This window comes from Centroberyx gerrardi, chromosome 6 (assembly GCF_048128805.1).
Source record: "Centroberyx gerrardi isolate f3 chromosome 6, fCenGer3.hap1.cur.20231027, whole genome shotgun sequence".
NCBI lineage: Eukaryota > Metazoa > Chordata > Actinopteri > Beryciformes > Berycidae > Centroberyx > Centroberyx gerrardi.
Genome location: NC_136002.1, coordinates 10,002,320 through 10,017,307, shown reverse-complemented (window position 1 = coordinate 10,017,307; position 14,988 = coordinate 10,002,320). Strand labels below are relative to the sequence as shown.

Below are 14,988 nucleotides of genomic sequence, written 5' to 3'. Positions count from 1 at the left end.
TGCAGCCACATATAGCCGGTGAATACGAAGTGTGTCATCATTTCAGCATACAGTTGTTCCACTTATTCTTCCACTTCATCAGTTCTTTCCCCCTGGCTTGTGAAGCTGTGAAATGAAATTCAAAATGGACTCTGTTTGGTTTAATTGCGCTCATTTGCATGCGCCCACACGTGTGCATCCATCCACTCACCGCTCTGTGCCAGGGGGTTCTCCTATGTGTGTGCGCACATGTGTGTGTGTGAGTGTGAGTGTGTGTGCGCTTTATTGTGGCAATTTCCTCTGCGCTGCTGTCTCCTGACTGATGGACACATCCTGTGTTCTCTGTCTGCCTTATCGCGGCGGATCTATATTAAACACCACAGCACCGCCAGCGTATCCCTACACCTCTGCTGTACCTGTCATCTCAGCATCTCTGCCTGCCTGCCTCTCTCACTATCAAGTCCTCTATCAAGACCTCCAGCTCATTTCATCTCTCTTTCCAACTCTCATATCATCCTTTTTTTTTCTTTCTTTCTTGTATTCATTTGGGCAAGCCAACCTGGGATCTATGTGTGCGTGTGTGTGTGTGTGTGTCTATTCTCCATACACAAAATCTTAAACTGTGAGCGAGTCTGACAAGCCCCCACTTACTGTGTCTATGGTGGATGTGATTTTGAGAAGACCCTCATGGGTTTTGTTTGGTGTACTGCACTGTGATAACCCTAATACTCCATCACAGCAGTTTACTTTGACTTTCCACTTTCCAGAGCCCAGCTGACTTTGGCATATCTCTCTCTTTCTGCCCGTCTCCCCTCAGCTCTGGATATAAACACTCTTTTTTTCCCCCCTCACAGGAATCCAGCGGGTCGCTCTTTTATTTGAGTGAAAAATCCTGGCATTTACCTCTCTCCCACGCTCCGTCTGTCCTCTCCCTGTCTCTCCATCTCCTCCTCTGCCCAGCCTCCCCGCTGATCCTCCGATACCGCCGCTGCCTCTGAAGAGCAGGAAATGAAACTCTTTTTTCCTCCGATCCGTCGCTCCCTCCCCTTTATCAGGCCGAGGCCTTGATTCCCAGCGCCGGCTGTCTCTCACTCCTCTAATGAACTCATTTTGCACGAAGGGAGAATACCATCTTATCTCGCCAGAGTAGCCCCTCTTCTCTCTCTCTCTCTCTCTCTCTCTCTCTCTCTCTCCTCTCCCCCTGCCTTCTCAGTTCATATCATTGTTGCCAAGATACACTGAGAGGTCCTCGATCTGTTGTCTTCTCATCACAGGTGTCGGGTTGGGAGAGAAAGGGGGGAAGAGAGAGAGATTTTTTTATTTTTATTATTTTAAAAATAAAAAAACGGATTGATCAGGACTAGTAACTGTGAAAGCAATCAATTGCTTTGGATCCACTGCTCATGTACTTTGAAAGGGTGGGTACAAAGTGTGTATGTCGCATGAAGGGACCACCATGAACCAACAGAATAGAATAGAATAGAATAGAATAGAATAGAATGTGAAGTCAGTTTAAGCTCAATTCTGTCATCCACTGAAGAGAGATTCAATACGTTAACATCCTCAACCACAACAGGAAAGTTGTATGAATGTATGTGTGTTTGTATTTATGAGATGACATGAGGCACGTCACATTTCAGAATAGGTGAACTGAAATTGATATTCATATGATTGTAACTGATGATATGAGTCAGCCTACAAGGACTGCGGCATAACCATAACCAACTTTTCCAAAACCTCACCATATGTTCATATGCTGCTCCACATGCACCCATATTGGTTTCACCTATCTACTTCAGTCATGAAGGCGAGGTGAAAAGGAAGGGGAGAAGATAAGTTAAAGAAGGATTTTTAAGCCTTGAGACTAATTAAACAGATGTTGCAAAGGGTAGAACTCAAAATTAGGATTTGAGTTCCTAATATTTGGTACAATCACTTTACTGTACAGTATTTTTTTTAGATATATTTCCTAATGGGCCTCAGAATGTACTCCCTCATTGACAAGGTATGAGCATGTGCAAAAACGATGATGATAAAGATGATTGGTGATTGATGATGATATTGAACAGATCTTATGGATGGCAGCTGAGACAAAGAGACAAAGAGACATGGACACAGACTGGACGAGGTGCAACAATGATACAAACCAGTAGAGGAAACCAACTGACTACACACAGAAAGAGACAACCAGCCAATACAGCTTCAACACAGCCATAACTTTCACAATGACAGTGAGAATGGCATAGTGTTGACTTCTCCAAATGCAGAATAAGCAGCAGTGTCTGTGATGAATGCAATAAATCTCAGTACACAGCTGATGATGCTTGTCTTTTATATTTGGTCAGCATATTAACTAAAGATTGACAGATTGTCTATGGACAGCATCCCTATTAGAGAGATAATAATAATAGTAAAGACAAGATGGCAAAATAATGACCAAGAAAAAGGTATTGCAGGACATGGAAGAAAACAGAAAATAAATAAAACAAATCATACTTTTAGCAAGTCAGGGTTGGTAATGGTTTGGTCTGTCGTCTGCATGACATCAAGTACATTTTTCATAGACTTCACATTCACAAGTGTAAGCAGCTTTTTAATGGGGTCATATCACCCCCTGTTGGTTTTAGAGAGTACCATATTATTAATATCAGAATAGCTTGTCATGACAGGAGCTGACCACTAGGTGGACTAGAGCTCCATGGAGAGGAGAGGAGAGGAGATCAGGGTGTGGACTGAGGGAGTGAGGAGAGCATCTGTGGCGGCTCCTCACAAGGCTGTCAATAATAAAATAACAGAAGAAGAAGAAGAGGAAGAAAAAGAAAAAAGAAAAGTGGGCAATGACAACACCACTGATTAACAATTGTCTAGTGTCTTGGGTAAAACAAGACTAGAATGAATGATTGAATGAATGACTGAAAGAATAAATGAATGAATGAATGAATGAATGAATCAATCAATCAATCAATCACTCAATCAATGATTTAATCATTGAATGAATGAATGAATGAAAATATAACTATATGTGAATGAATGAATGACAGATTTAAAGTCTATATCGTCTTGTCAAATGTTTCCTTTCACTGCACATTTTTTGACTTGCCACACATAGAAGAAAGAATGTGTAATCTGAATCTGTAAGTACTAATAAGAAGTAATCTGAATTATTATGAAAACACCAAAATATGGCAAGTGGCAAGTAGAGGAGCCAAAACATGACTCATGTTTTTCTGTTAATCCTTCCCAATGTATCCACAAACACACACACAAACATATACAACCAACTTCTCTCTCTCTCTCTCTCTCTCTCTCTCTCGCTCTCTCTCTCTCTCTCTCTCCTTCTCTCTCACTCTCTCGCACACACACACACACACACACACACACACATCGGCTGGAGATTCAATCCCCTGTGGAGAGCAGAGCTTTAATTACAGGCAGGATTGTCTCTAGTCCCATTGTCTCTGTCTTGACGTTAAGTCTCTGAAGCAGAATCATCCTCCACTCTAATCCTAATCTTGTTTTCTCCTGCGCTCTCTCTCTCTCTCTCTTTCTCTCTCTCTTACCCTCTCTCCAATGCGGTCACCTGTCTGCCTGTCTGCAGCACATCTCCTCCCTCTCTCTCTCTCTTTTGCCCTCTCTTTGACTCTGCCTTCAGCTGCTCTTCCTCGTCTCTGTAAGCACTGTAGTGACTATAGGGCCACTGTGGCCTAATATGGTTTAGACATAATGTGAGTAATGGCTTATCAGATCAGCCAAGAAAGGAGAGAGATGAGCTCTTCCTGGAGCGGAGCTAGCTGATGAGCTGTGTCAATCAATGGGCCGTGGCATGGGCCGAAACGTACACACACACGTGGGTACACATGTGCATACACACACATACACACACACACACACACACACACAATTTGTCCCCACTTTCATCCAAGCTAGGATTTTGTCATTATATTGAAAATAAATTGATTCATTTACAGAGAATATAAACACAGTGGTGCCGTAATAAGTATGCATGTGCTACACAGTTGCACGCACACACTCACACACACACACACACACACACACACACACACACACAGAGTATGCAAGGCCTAAAGGGCTACACCCAAACTGCAGGGATGAATATGGAGGGGAGAAGATGTGGGAGGGAGGAGAGGCCATCAATCATTCTGTCGCTCCTCGATTTGCAATCATTTCCATCATTTGCCGTCTCTTCCTCTCTCTCCACCTCCCATTTGCTCGGTCCCTTATCAACCCACCATCCGCTCTCTCTCTCTCTCTCTCTCTCACTCTCTCCCTCTCTCTCTTTCTCTCTCTTTCATGCTGTTCACGTGCGACACAATCACCGCTTTCCTCAGGATTTTTTCCCTTTTCCCCCCGCAGCCTCGACACTGCCTCCTTGTTCCTTCCCTCCCTGTGTGCATTCACACTGTTTTCAGCTCACCACTCTCTCTTTCTCTCTCTCTCTCTCTCTCTCTCTCTCTCTCTCTCTCTCTCTCTCACACTTTTGTCCCTCCCTCTCTTCATCGCTCTCTGTCTTTTTCCCATTTTCTCTCACAATCTTTGTCTCTCTCCCTTCCTCCTCTCCTGTGCTTCTCTGTCTCTGACACTTTGCCTTATTGGATGATCAATAAAAAGGAAAACAGAGGGTGGAAGAGTGGTGTGATAACACAGATGAGGGAAATAAAAGGGGGGTTGGGAGAGAACAAGAGGGAGGAGGGGTAAGGAACGCCGAAGAGGGACTGGGAGAGGAGGAGGAGGAGGTGGCAATGACCCAGATAATGCAATGGACTGAATCAGCCTCGAACCCATCCACACCTTCCACTCAGTCTCCAACAGTATATCCTCTCCTCTGCACCTCCCCCACCTCTCATCTCTTTACCACTCCCTCTATCTGCCCTTTACATCTCTCTATCACTACCTTAGTCTTCCCCCTTTTGCCTATGACCTCTACATCCCTCCGAAGTCCTTCCTTCTCCCTGCCTGTGATGCATCGGTACTATTTTATTATGGTGCAGGGAATCTTTCAAGAGATGACATCAATTAATAACTAATACATTTTCCACCTTCAAACATGTTTCAAGGTGATTTAAGAAGTAACCATGTATTTGAAAACAATGGGAACAGGGAGGGATCAAAAATGTGAAGGCAAGAGATGCGATTCCCTGATCATTGGCCTTGGGCTTTTATTGTGAAAACAGCAAAACAGAAACTTGGCAAGAAAAAGACAGATAAAACAGCCTGGTCCCCTTTGGAACAACAACATTTTCACTTGTTTGATCTTTCTCTGGGCAAGGCCGCTACTTGGCTTTCTATTCCATCAGCTGGCAGTTAGAGGTTAGGGGTCGCTCCAGTGCCGGCTCAGTCCCAAACAAGCCAGTAATTCCTGCTTCCTTGCAGGTCTCATAGCTCCAGGTGTGTGTGGCCTCAGTTTGGAGCGACTGATTCCAGCCATCAGTCCTGTGCTGCGATACCATCCAGTCCCCTAGTATCTGTAATCTCACATGTAATGAGATTACAGAAGCCACATTTTATAAACAGATTACTCTAACCCAGTTACATGTGATCTATTACTCCCCAACCCCAGTTTTGATTAAAATCTAATGTGATATTCATCCACACATAACGCTTCATTCATCACCTCACCTCCCTCTCCTCCCCTCTTCCCCTTTTGTCCCTAACCTTCCCCTCTTTACCACCCTCAACCACAATTCCCTCTTTCACCCTCCTCCTCTCTTCCTCCAATCATCACTCACCCCTTCCCACTCTCTCTCCACCCCTCCTCTCATCTGACACTTTCCTCATTTCCTCTCCTCCTCCTCTCGCTCTACCCTTCACCTCTCATCTTCTCATCCTCTTCTCACCTTACCTTATCACTTGTTCTGCTGCTGTTCCTCCTTGACCTGCCCCCTCCACCTCCACCACCAACACCCCCCTCTCTGACTTTCCTTTCACCAACATCCTCCACCTCCCCCTGCTTCCACATCCCAAACCCCCCCAGGTCTAATATCCCAGGAGATGCAGGTTACTGAGCAACATGGAGGCACAAGATGGAAGGTCAGGTCTTCTCCTGCAGCAGACCCTCTGGGAACAGCATATAACACATTCATGCATTATTCATGACGCTACACATCCTACCTAATAGCCTAAAATCTGCACACACACACACACACACACACACACACACACACACACGCGCGCGCGCGCGCGCGCGCGCGCGCACACACACACGCTACAGAGAGAGGGGCGGAAATCCTTATGTATTTAATTGTTAATTACCGATTTGCAAATGACCTTTCACAGTTTTATAGAGGGTGAATGTGAATGTGAGTGGTCGTCCAGCGGTCATCAAGCGGCCAGTCAACCAGTTTGACAGCTGGTCGCTTTAGCGCATGCGCTAGACAACGGCGGGGCAGTCATGCATGCCGGAGAGAGGCAGAATATTACCGGAAGTTAGGCGATTTTGCATTCAAAATAAAAGCGGACATTTTTCCGTTCTTGGGCAAAAAAAGAATTATTGACTATCGCTGCGTACAGGACGACTGAATTCATATCAAATAAATCATTGGAATATTAGATGAAATTATGAGCAAAACCACAATTGTTAAATACATTCTAAAAGATTGTGTTATGTTAAAGATGACGTTTGTAAATAGGGGTTTTTGTTTTGAAACAGTGACCGGACGTGCCTTGTCTTATTCTTGCTAGCTTGACATTGGTGGGCAACCAAGCAACGACCAGAGAAATAACCTCGGGAGCTCGGCACTGTTTCTGCCCAAAATAATGTCCGTTACCCCGGCGCTTCTCTCTCCGAGGTGACCGAGGTCTGAACAACAAGAGCCGGGATGGCGCTGGTCACCGTTCAGCGGTCGCCGACACCGAGCACTACCTCTAGCCCCTGTGTGTCTGTGAGTATCCCTGAACTGGCTTGACATTTTGGCTCTCTTTTAACTGTATGTATGTATGTATGTGTATCTAGTGTATGGGCGCAACCCGGGTGGCTAGCTGCTAGCATCATATCAGTTGAAGTAGCCAGCAGTCGTAGTGAAAGTCATTTCACAGTCCTGCAGAGTAATGCAGGTTTGTGTAGCTGGCTATTTCAGCTTCGCACAAAGTTACTGGATCGGTTTAATATCAAAGTTGAGAAGTTTTACTACGAACTAACTTAGCAGTTTGAGCTAACGTTAATGTTTGCTAACCAGCTCGCTTCCTCCGAAACTCACACATCTCAGAGCAGCAGCCGCCCTGACAAGACACTAGGAAGAAACCGTTTTTTTTTTTAATTGCTGAAGAAATAGCAGTACAGCTCAGTTCCTTAGCAGGACTTATTTTGCTTGTCCCTTGTATAACTGTGTGTTTAGTTATGTTAGGTGAGCTGCATCTAGTTATGATGATGGAAAGACAAGACTACATTCGTTTCCACGTCCGAGTCCATTTGCCAGTAATGTCAGCACGACAACTACTACTACTATTAGTTAATGGACTGTCAGTGAGGAGAGAGGAGCTGTCTGGAAAGCAGGTTAGTGTGACAGGCCCTATTGGACGCAGTGGGAGAGCCCCTTATTCCCTCTGACACTTTGAGGATTTCCATGTCTGGCTTCAAGGCTCCGTGAAGGTGGATGGCCTTACTTCTTGACAGGGATCCAGGCAGAGGTGGTGTGGCTGCCATAGATAAAACCTATGCTCTATTACGCTTTCACCCAGACTACTAGTAGTTGGCCTCAGTCGTGTTTGCAGGGCGTGATGATGGCTAGTCTGTCTGACTGCCCTGTGAAAAGAGACTGGTCAGAGGAAGGCTGAAGATCCAGATTGGACTAGTTCATCCCCACCACTGCCCCCATTTAGAGCGTGGCTTAATGTCTAAAGAAATGCTTCAGTGTTTGGCAGGGGCTGACTGTGTTCCAGGCTTGTTATGAAGGCCAGTCTGATGGAAGATCACATGGGACAGCCATGCAAATTATGCGAATGGATTAGGAAAATCCCTAGCAGAGAGATGATCAGCAAATGTCAAAAACATGAGCTTGAAGTCCTACAGCACTACAAATAGAACATTATGGATAGTAAGTAAGACCCTGAAACTCAAACTCAAATAGGTTATTATGCATTAATTATGCAAATATGTTGTTGGCTAAACGATGGAAGTGTAAGAAAAGCTTTCAGAGAACAACATTTGATGGCATAACAGTTTCGTTTGATTGTGGCTTTAGGAGAGACTTGGCCACTTGCCCACTCAAACTTGTCCTAGATCAAAGAAATAACATGCATTTTAAGTAAGTTTTAAGATGGATTTCTATTTCTCAGACAAAGTAGTGAGGGTTTGTAGCGTTATGTCGGCAAAAGGATCCCAGACTCTCCCTGTCAGGGACAGCGGGTTACCAGCTGCTTGTCATGAGACCCATGTTGATGTGAACCAGCCATGTGAGCGCTCTTGTGAGATGCCTGGAGGAGTGGCGAGGGGAACAGAGGGAGGAAACCTGGGAAAGGGATGGCAGAAGACCAGAGAGGGATATGGAGGAAAGGTCTGGGAATGAGCTCCAGAAAGAAAGATGAAACAGCTGGCATGCCAGTGCCACCACAGCAATTTATAGGCGAAGGGCTTTTCCAGTATGCTGCCTCATAAATCTTCTACTAGCGCTTTTGCAAATTAAACATAAGTGTCAGATTATTGACCCGTCGATTAATAAGGCTAGCATTGTTTGCCATCAACACAGTGGGGGATAGCAACCCTACGCTGGTAGTGTAATCTGCCTAGCAGCACACCAAATCCCCTGTTCTCATTGGCTATAAGACCACTCCCTACACATCCATGTGGTGGCGTGGTAACCATGGAGACCAGCCTGTACATTATATCTAAGACATGGCCAGGCTTATTATGGTATGTTAATCAGATCCTGGAGCTATGTGGTCCCTACACATCAGTGAAACGTGTGTGTATGAATGATGGTGCAGTGGTGTAATGGCATCCTGGTATCACATTTGCCTTTGAAATCTGCTCAGCTAAGCATTTTGTCAGGCGCGTGTGCAGTGGGTTGACTCCATGCATGGACTCCTATTTCTCCTGTGTCACCATGTTTTCTCTTAACTGCATTTTCCCTCCCCAATGTCATTAGGCCAGGCTGCTAGGCTGCTGACTTCAGAGCACGTCATTCAGCCAGCCAGCCAGCCTATCTAGGCCTAATCAGATCTGGGGAGTGGACACTGGAACGGTTTGAAAACGCCATCGCTCCTCCTCAACCTACTGCCCTCCTCTGACCTACTGCCTCCAGCTCTTAGCCTCATCTTCCTCCCCCTCATCAGCGTCTTCATCATTGTTCAGTGTCTCCTGTGTGCGTCCATGTGTGTCCATATGTGTCTGTGTGCATGTGTTTGCGTTTGGGCCTATGTAGTAGCCAGGATTGACAGCTTGATGCCAAAGAGAAAGTTCCCTGAGTTAAGGGAGGGATTACTGAGACAGGCTGGGATTAAAATTGTGTGTGTGCGTGTGTCTCTAACACACTGTGCTGGCTGCAGCGGTGGGGGCAGATGATTGCATTTTGGAGAAAGAGAGACGGAGAGGGGAGCGGACAGACGCTCAGTCCATTTCAGCCTTATCTCTGGTCCTCAGTTAAAATACCACGCAGGCCCAGCCTTGTGACTGAAGCACAGATGAAAGGCTTGATGTAGCCGCCCTTGCCGCCAGCCAATTTAGCACTCTTTTAACAGAAGGTTAATTGAGTCTGACACAGCGGGTGATGCAAATAGCCACCCAGATCTCTTTGGTCAATGTGATACTATGTGCTCTGTCTGAAATGCCTAGCCACTGCTTCTGGATTGATGTGAATTTATGCATGCTTTTGTATATCAGTTCATGGACGATTTGTACCAATTTATTTCTGATGGTGGTGTTTCGCTCTCTCTCTCTCTCTGTCTATAGGAGTCGGGGAGTGGTGATGATGACCGTCGCTCCCAGCCCAGGAGGTGAGACCAGTTCCTGTTTTGTCATCATGTCACAGAATATCTCTTCTCTAACAACACAGCCATTCAGTAGCCCAACTATTGAAACTGTACCTCCACACTCAGGCCACTAGGGGGAGGCTGTACATCAGTATTCACATTAGGGACAGGCAGCAGGCTTGTTTTATTCAATCCAGTGTTAGTAGAGTGGCTTTCATCGAGCAAAGAAATGATTTGTGGCTTTGTGTGTACATTTGTTGCTATTTGGTTATGTCTCTATGTGAGAAACTATCCACTGATGTCATAGGCTGGGGTTCATTTGCATGATTGTACCTGATGGTAACATTGGAGTAGACAATTTGTTTTTTGACGTGTGTATGTGTGTGTTCACAGAAGGCAAGGACGTCACCACTGTTATTGTCCCTTTGTTTAGTTGACTCAGGTCTTATCTAGTGGTTTTATCTCTGCATTGTATCCTGGACCTAGGCCCATACACCATTCACACACCACGCATACTGTAGAGAGGATGGACTATGGGTGTGTGTGTCACCAGCTATTGTTGAACATGGAAACTTTGTTTTTGCTGTACAGAAGACTACCCATGGCTTCTATCACATAGCATGTCCTATCAGTTTAATGTTGTTCCTGCATTACACTAACAGCGTATCCGTGGAGACACTAACACACAATCATTGGATAGGGAGTGGAACATCAAAGGCTCTGCAGCCATCCCATCTTTAGCTGACTTTGTAAAGGGCTTTTATATAGCCTACTTACATAATCTTTGAAGTGTAGTGTCAATAGTCTAGCTTTGTCATTTGATTTTTTTTTTCAAGCTCTTAATGTTATCAGAATTAATTATACTGATATCACGGTGTTATTGAATTGTCCAAACAGGACAATACAGCAGGTAGTTAAACCCAAGCAATGGGACTGGTAAGATATGCTGCAGCTGTGTTCAGTTTAAGCCTAGGTCAGACTATAAGAACATTTTGACAGAAGGTCAACAGACTAAAGGACTGGTGGTGAGTGAGTGCTTTTGTATATTTTGCATTTTGTTAGTACTGGCTCAGTGTAAGCAATCTAATGTTCACATTTAACAAGGTAAATCATGCTTTACTATAGTCTATATATTATATTACAATTCTGTCATCAGGCTGAACACTATGTACTGAGTTTATCTGTACATAGCCAGTCCGTACCGGTCTTCCAGATCTCCACACATCTCCACCCTTACTCTTTTTTCTTGGCAATTTTAGGAGAAAGGTTCCTTTTCCGGTGGTGATGGTGGTGGTACATTTGCAAAAAATAAATACAGTTTGTTTTTGGATGAGGTTCATTCATAGTGCTGCTGCTCGTTCTGTTTACATTAGCTAGCTACTTCAGAGCTGTGTGCCTGTCTTTGCACTGCCATCTCAGCTTTGAGCGTTGGCGCCATGGCAACAGAGCAGAGTTATGATTGGCAGGCTGAGGCAGAGAAGCAGGCTTAGAAGGCTGAGAAGAAGCACTGAAATTTCTATGCCCCCTTAACTAAATGTTGGTGTAGACTCATGCATGGGATTGAGAATCTGCTGACCAATCTCACTCACCAGCTGGGTGAGCTTGTGCTCCCTTTTCTGGACTCGCCTGCTTGCCTGCTTGCCTGAGGTGGGTGATTTTGGGAGTAGGCAAGCTCAATTTCATGCCCTGGTCACACATGAGGCATCATGTAGATGAGAGATCACACACTACCTGATTTTGTCATTCACAAACATTTTCCCATTCGTCCAGAACAGTTCACTGTACAAGGTCTTCTATTGTTTCTTGCTTCATGGTAGAGAAGCAGTTTACATTTACATTACAAATGTATTTTTGCATTGCAAATGTATATTATATAAGTGCCGTAATACCCTTTAGGCTATTCTCAGCTGCACCTTAGCACTGTCGCATCTACAAAGTAGGTTACCCATAGTCAAAGTAAAGAACATGTAACCGCGTCATCCTGGATTTGAATCTGGCCTGGGATGTTTGTCGCATGTCATCCCCTTATCTCTTTCCCAATCTTTCCTATCTCTCTCTATTTTGATCTAATGATCTATTTATTAGATCTATGATCTAATGATCTATGATCCTATTTATTAGATCTATGATCTAATAAATGCAAAAATGCTCAAAAATAATCTTAGAAAAAAAGAGCATCATCAGGTATTATTAGGTGCTCGGGAGCACCTTTATAAGAACGGGCTCTGTGTTTTGGTTGGTTGATTCATGTGTTACGCATTTTGCAATGTGGACTGCTTAGAAGGTATGCACTATTTATGCCGTGAAGAGCCCTAAGAACCCTGCATGAAGGAAACACAGTGTGCGCTCGTACACCAGGCAGTAGCCTACAATAGAAGTCACACAAGTATGAGCCGGCTTTATGCTGGTGATTTTCTAACTATAGTGGGTAAGTCAATGTCTGAAGTAAAAGTTTTGTTCAAACTTATACAACAACACCATGTCTCTTTGGTGTGAGAGCTGGAGTTTATTAAGTCAACGTAGTTTCACTCACTCCAATCATGCCTACCCTCCACCCTAGCACCTATAAAGCACTAGCACCCTTGTTACGATACTGAAAAACCCCCACTATCTTTATGATAAGGTTAACTGCCAACATTTCAATTTCAACTCCTGTAACTGCAACTGGCCCAGTGTAAGCCAAGAGTGAGGGGCCTCATCTTGAGAATCAGCCAGCTGCATGATAACAACTGGAAGCGAGTACAATGCAACCATGAGAACTGGAAGAGAGTAGAGTACAACACAGCCATAAAAACTGGAACAGAGCAGAGTGCAACACAACCACAGAACAGTTTAGATGAAGATTTCTGGCTGTATCACACAGTCCTGAATTGAAACATGGTGACCTCACTCTTGCAAGCCTTTTACACACCCCAATACAGCCTAGCAGGACATGTGGTCCCAATTATCTGTTAGGTAATACAACAGGGCTACAGCTGGTGAAGTCATACTCGGGCATGCACGCACGCACGCACGCACACACACACACATACACACACACGCGTACACACACACACACACACACACACACACACACACACATACACACACACACACACACACACACACACAGATATATATATATATACACACATACATAGTGGGTGCAGCCAAGGGCCTTGCTGAAGGACCCCTAGTGCATATTACATAAGAGCGGGGCTCTAGTTTAACTGTGTGCTGCTCCCCACCCCACATATGGATCCAAGTAGCTGTGCAGTCCACTATATCATATAGGGGCCACTGAGATTGAGGGGAGATTTGGGTTTTGCAGTGCAGTAATATATAGGCTACATCCACTCTGTCTTGGTTTCCCTCTCTTGTCCCTGAGCCTTTGTCTGTTTTTGTCTTTCAATTGCTCAGTCCCCCCTCTCTGTCTCTGTCTCTGTCTCTCTCTCTCTCTGTCCCTCTCTCTGTGTCAACATCTCTTTCACACAGACACACACAAACAGCTGTCTTTACCCCCTGCACCACACCAATGAAGTGTAACGTTACTGCAGTGCAATAATGAATCTCTGCCACACACTGCTGCCTCAGGACTGACACTGAGTGTCAAGGACAGTGTTAGAGAAACTTCCTTCTATCCAGAGTTACAAAACCGGTTCTGTTCTATTCTACATCTCTAGTTGGCTGGTAAAATGGTGAAAGTGGCTGATGAATTTTGGGATGCAAAAGAAGATCCGGCTCCATCCTGAGTAGGAGGCAATTGGGCTGTCACCTTATAATGTCATCAAAAGACAGAACAGATCTGTTTACATTCTGTGTTCAATACAGTGGATGACATGATGCTTCAGAAATGGAGGGACACAGTTTAAGCACTAAACCTTCAGAGCAAGCAGAGCAGAGTTTGACCAGGTCTCAACCCTGATCTTCAATCAACCATTAGTGTTTATTTATATAGCACATTTCCTACAGTCAAATGCAGTGCAAAAAAGTTTTTTGCACCTGTCACCAACAGAACTTGGGTGTGCAAAACCTACTGTTACCTACTGTTGTACTGAAAAGGGAAATGGGAAATTCCTGCTCTTAATTAAACATGCCTCGATTCAATAGTCAAAGCACACCTTTCATGACCCATTTGGAGTGTTAGTTTCAGTCTCGACTTTCCTTTTTGTTCTCTGTTTGGTTTGCGGTTTAGTGCTGTATGAAGCAGCACAACTGTTACCGCAGAACTGCGTCAGTCTGTTGTACCTCGTTAGAAGCAGCATGACTGAAAGAACTGTGGATGAGAAAAGCCATGGAAGAGGAAAGGGAGGTGGGGGTGTTCAGTTGTTCTCTCTCTGACCTTGTCTGTCTATTGTCTCACTGCTGTACAGCATTTCCTTTCAAATGCTGACTGACTGCAACACAGATTATAAGATAAGATAGGATAAGATATACTTTAATGTCCCCGTAGGGAAATTTGTTCTGGACTCCGTCCTGCAGTTTCACAGAAGATAAAATCATACATACTACATAGTAAAAAAACGTCAACATCTTAACAACACATGGCTTCCATACACATACACAGTTTGCACATACACATATTCAACAGTTTGCCTATGCACATATAAACATAGACACCTACTGACAATGGCGACATATTGCACAACCCTCATGGCCAACATCTACATTACATGTTAGTGTTGAGAAGCTTAATGGACATAGGCAGGAATGAATGTTTATAACGGTTCAGCCTGCTCTTGGGAACCCTGAATCTTCTACCGGAAGGTAAGAGCTGGAACTCTGGGTGGAGAATGTGAGTTGGATCAGACACTATTTTCTGTGCCTGTCTGATAATAGACTGCTCATAAATTGTTTGGAGAGACAAGTGTTTTTTAACCCCCATAATTTTCATAGCAGTCTGTACCAGACGAGCGATCTGTGATTTCAACTGTACCGTCAAGTTACCATACCAGGCTGTAATACCATATCTTATAATACTCTCTAATACTGCATGGTAAAATAGTAACATGAACTTCTGCTCAACTCCATAGACCCTAAGACCCTAAAAAATACATCCGCTGTTGAAGTCTAGAGCAGAGACTTTCAACATGGACCCTCCAGCTG

The 14,988-nt window shown here is 44.4% G+C and overlaps 1 protein-coding gene across 1 annotated transcript in view; it reads left to right on the top strand.

Moving 5' to 3' along the window:
• The first annotated feature begins 6,716 nt into the window (after positions 1 to 6,716).
• Positions 6,717 to 14,988, top strand: part of ssh2a (slingshot protein phosphatase 2a) — a 35,951-nt gene continuing 27,679 nt past the window's right edge. The window contains exons 1-2 of the mRNA XM_071910084.2: positions 6,717 to 6,878; positions 9,884 to 9,927. Coding sequence (XP_071766185.2) covers positions 6,816 to 6,878; positions 9,884 to 9,927 — 107 coding nt within the window. The 5' untranslated portion in view covers positions 6,717 to 6,815. The remainder of the gene's footprint in view (positions 6,879 to 9,883; positions 9,928 to 14,988) is intronic.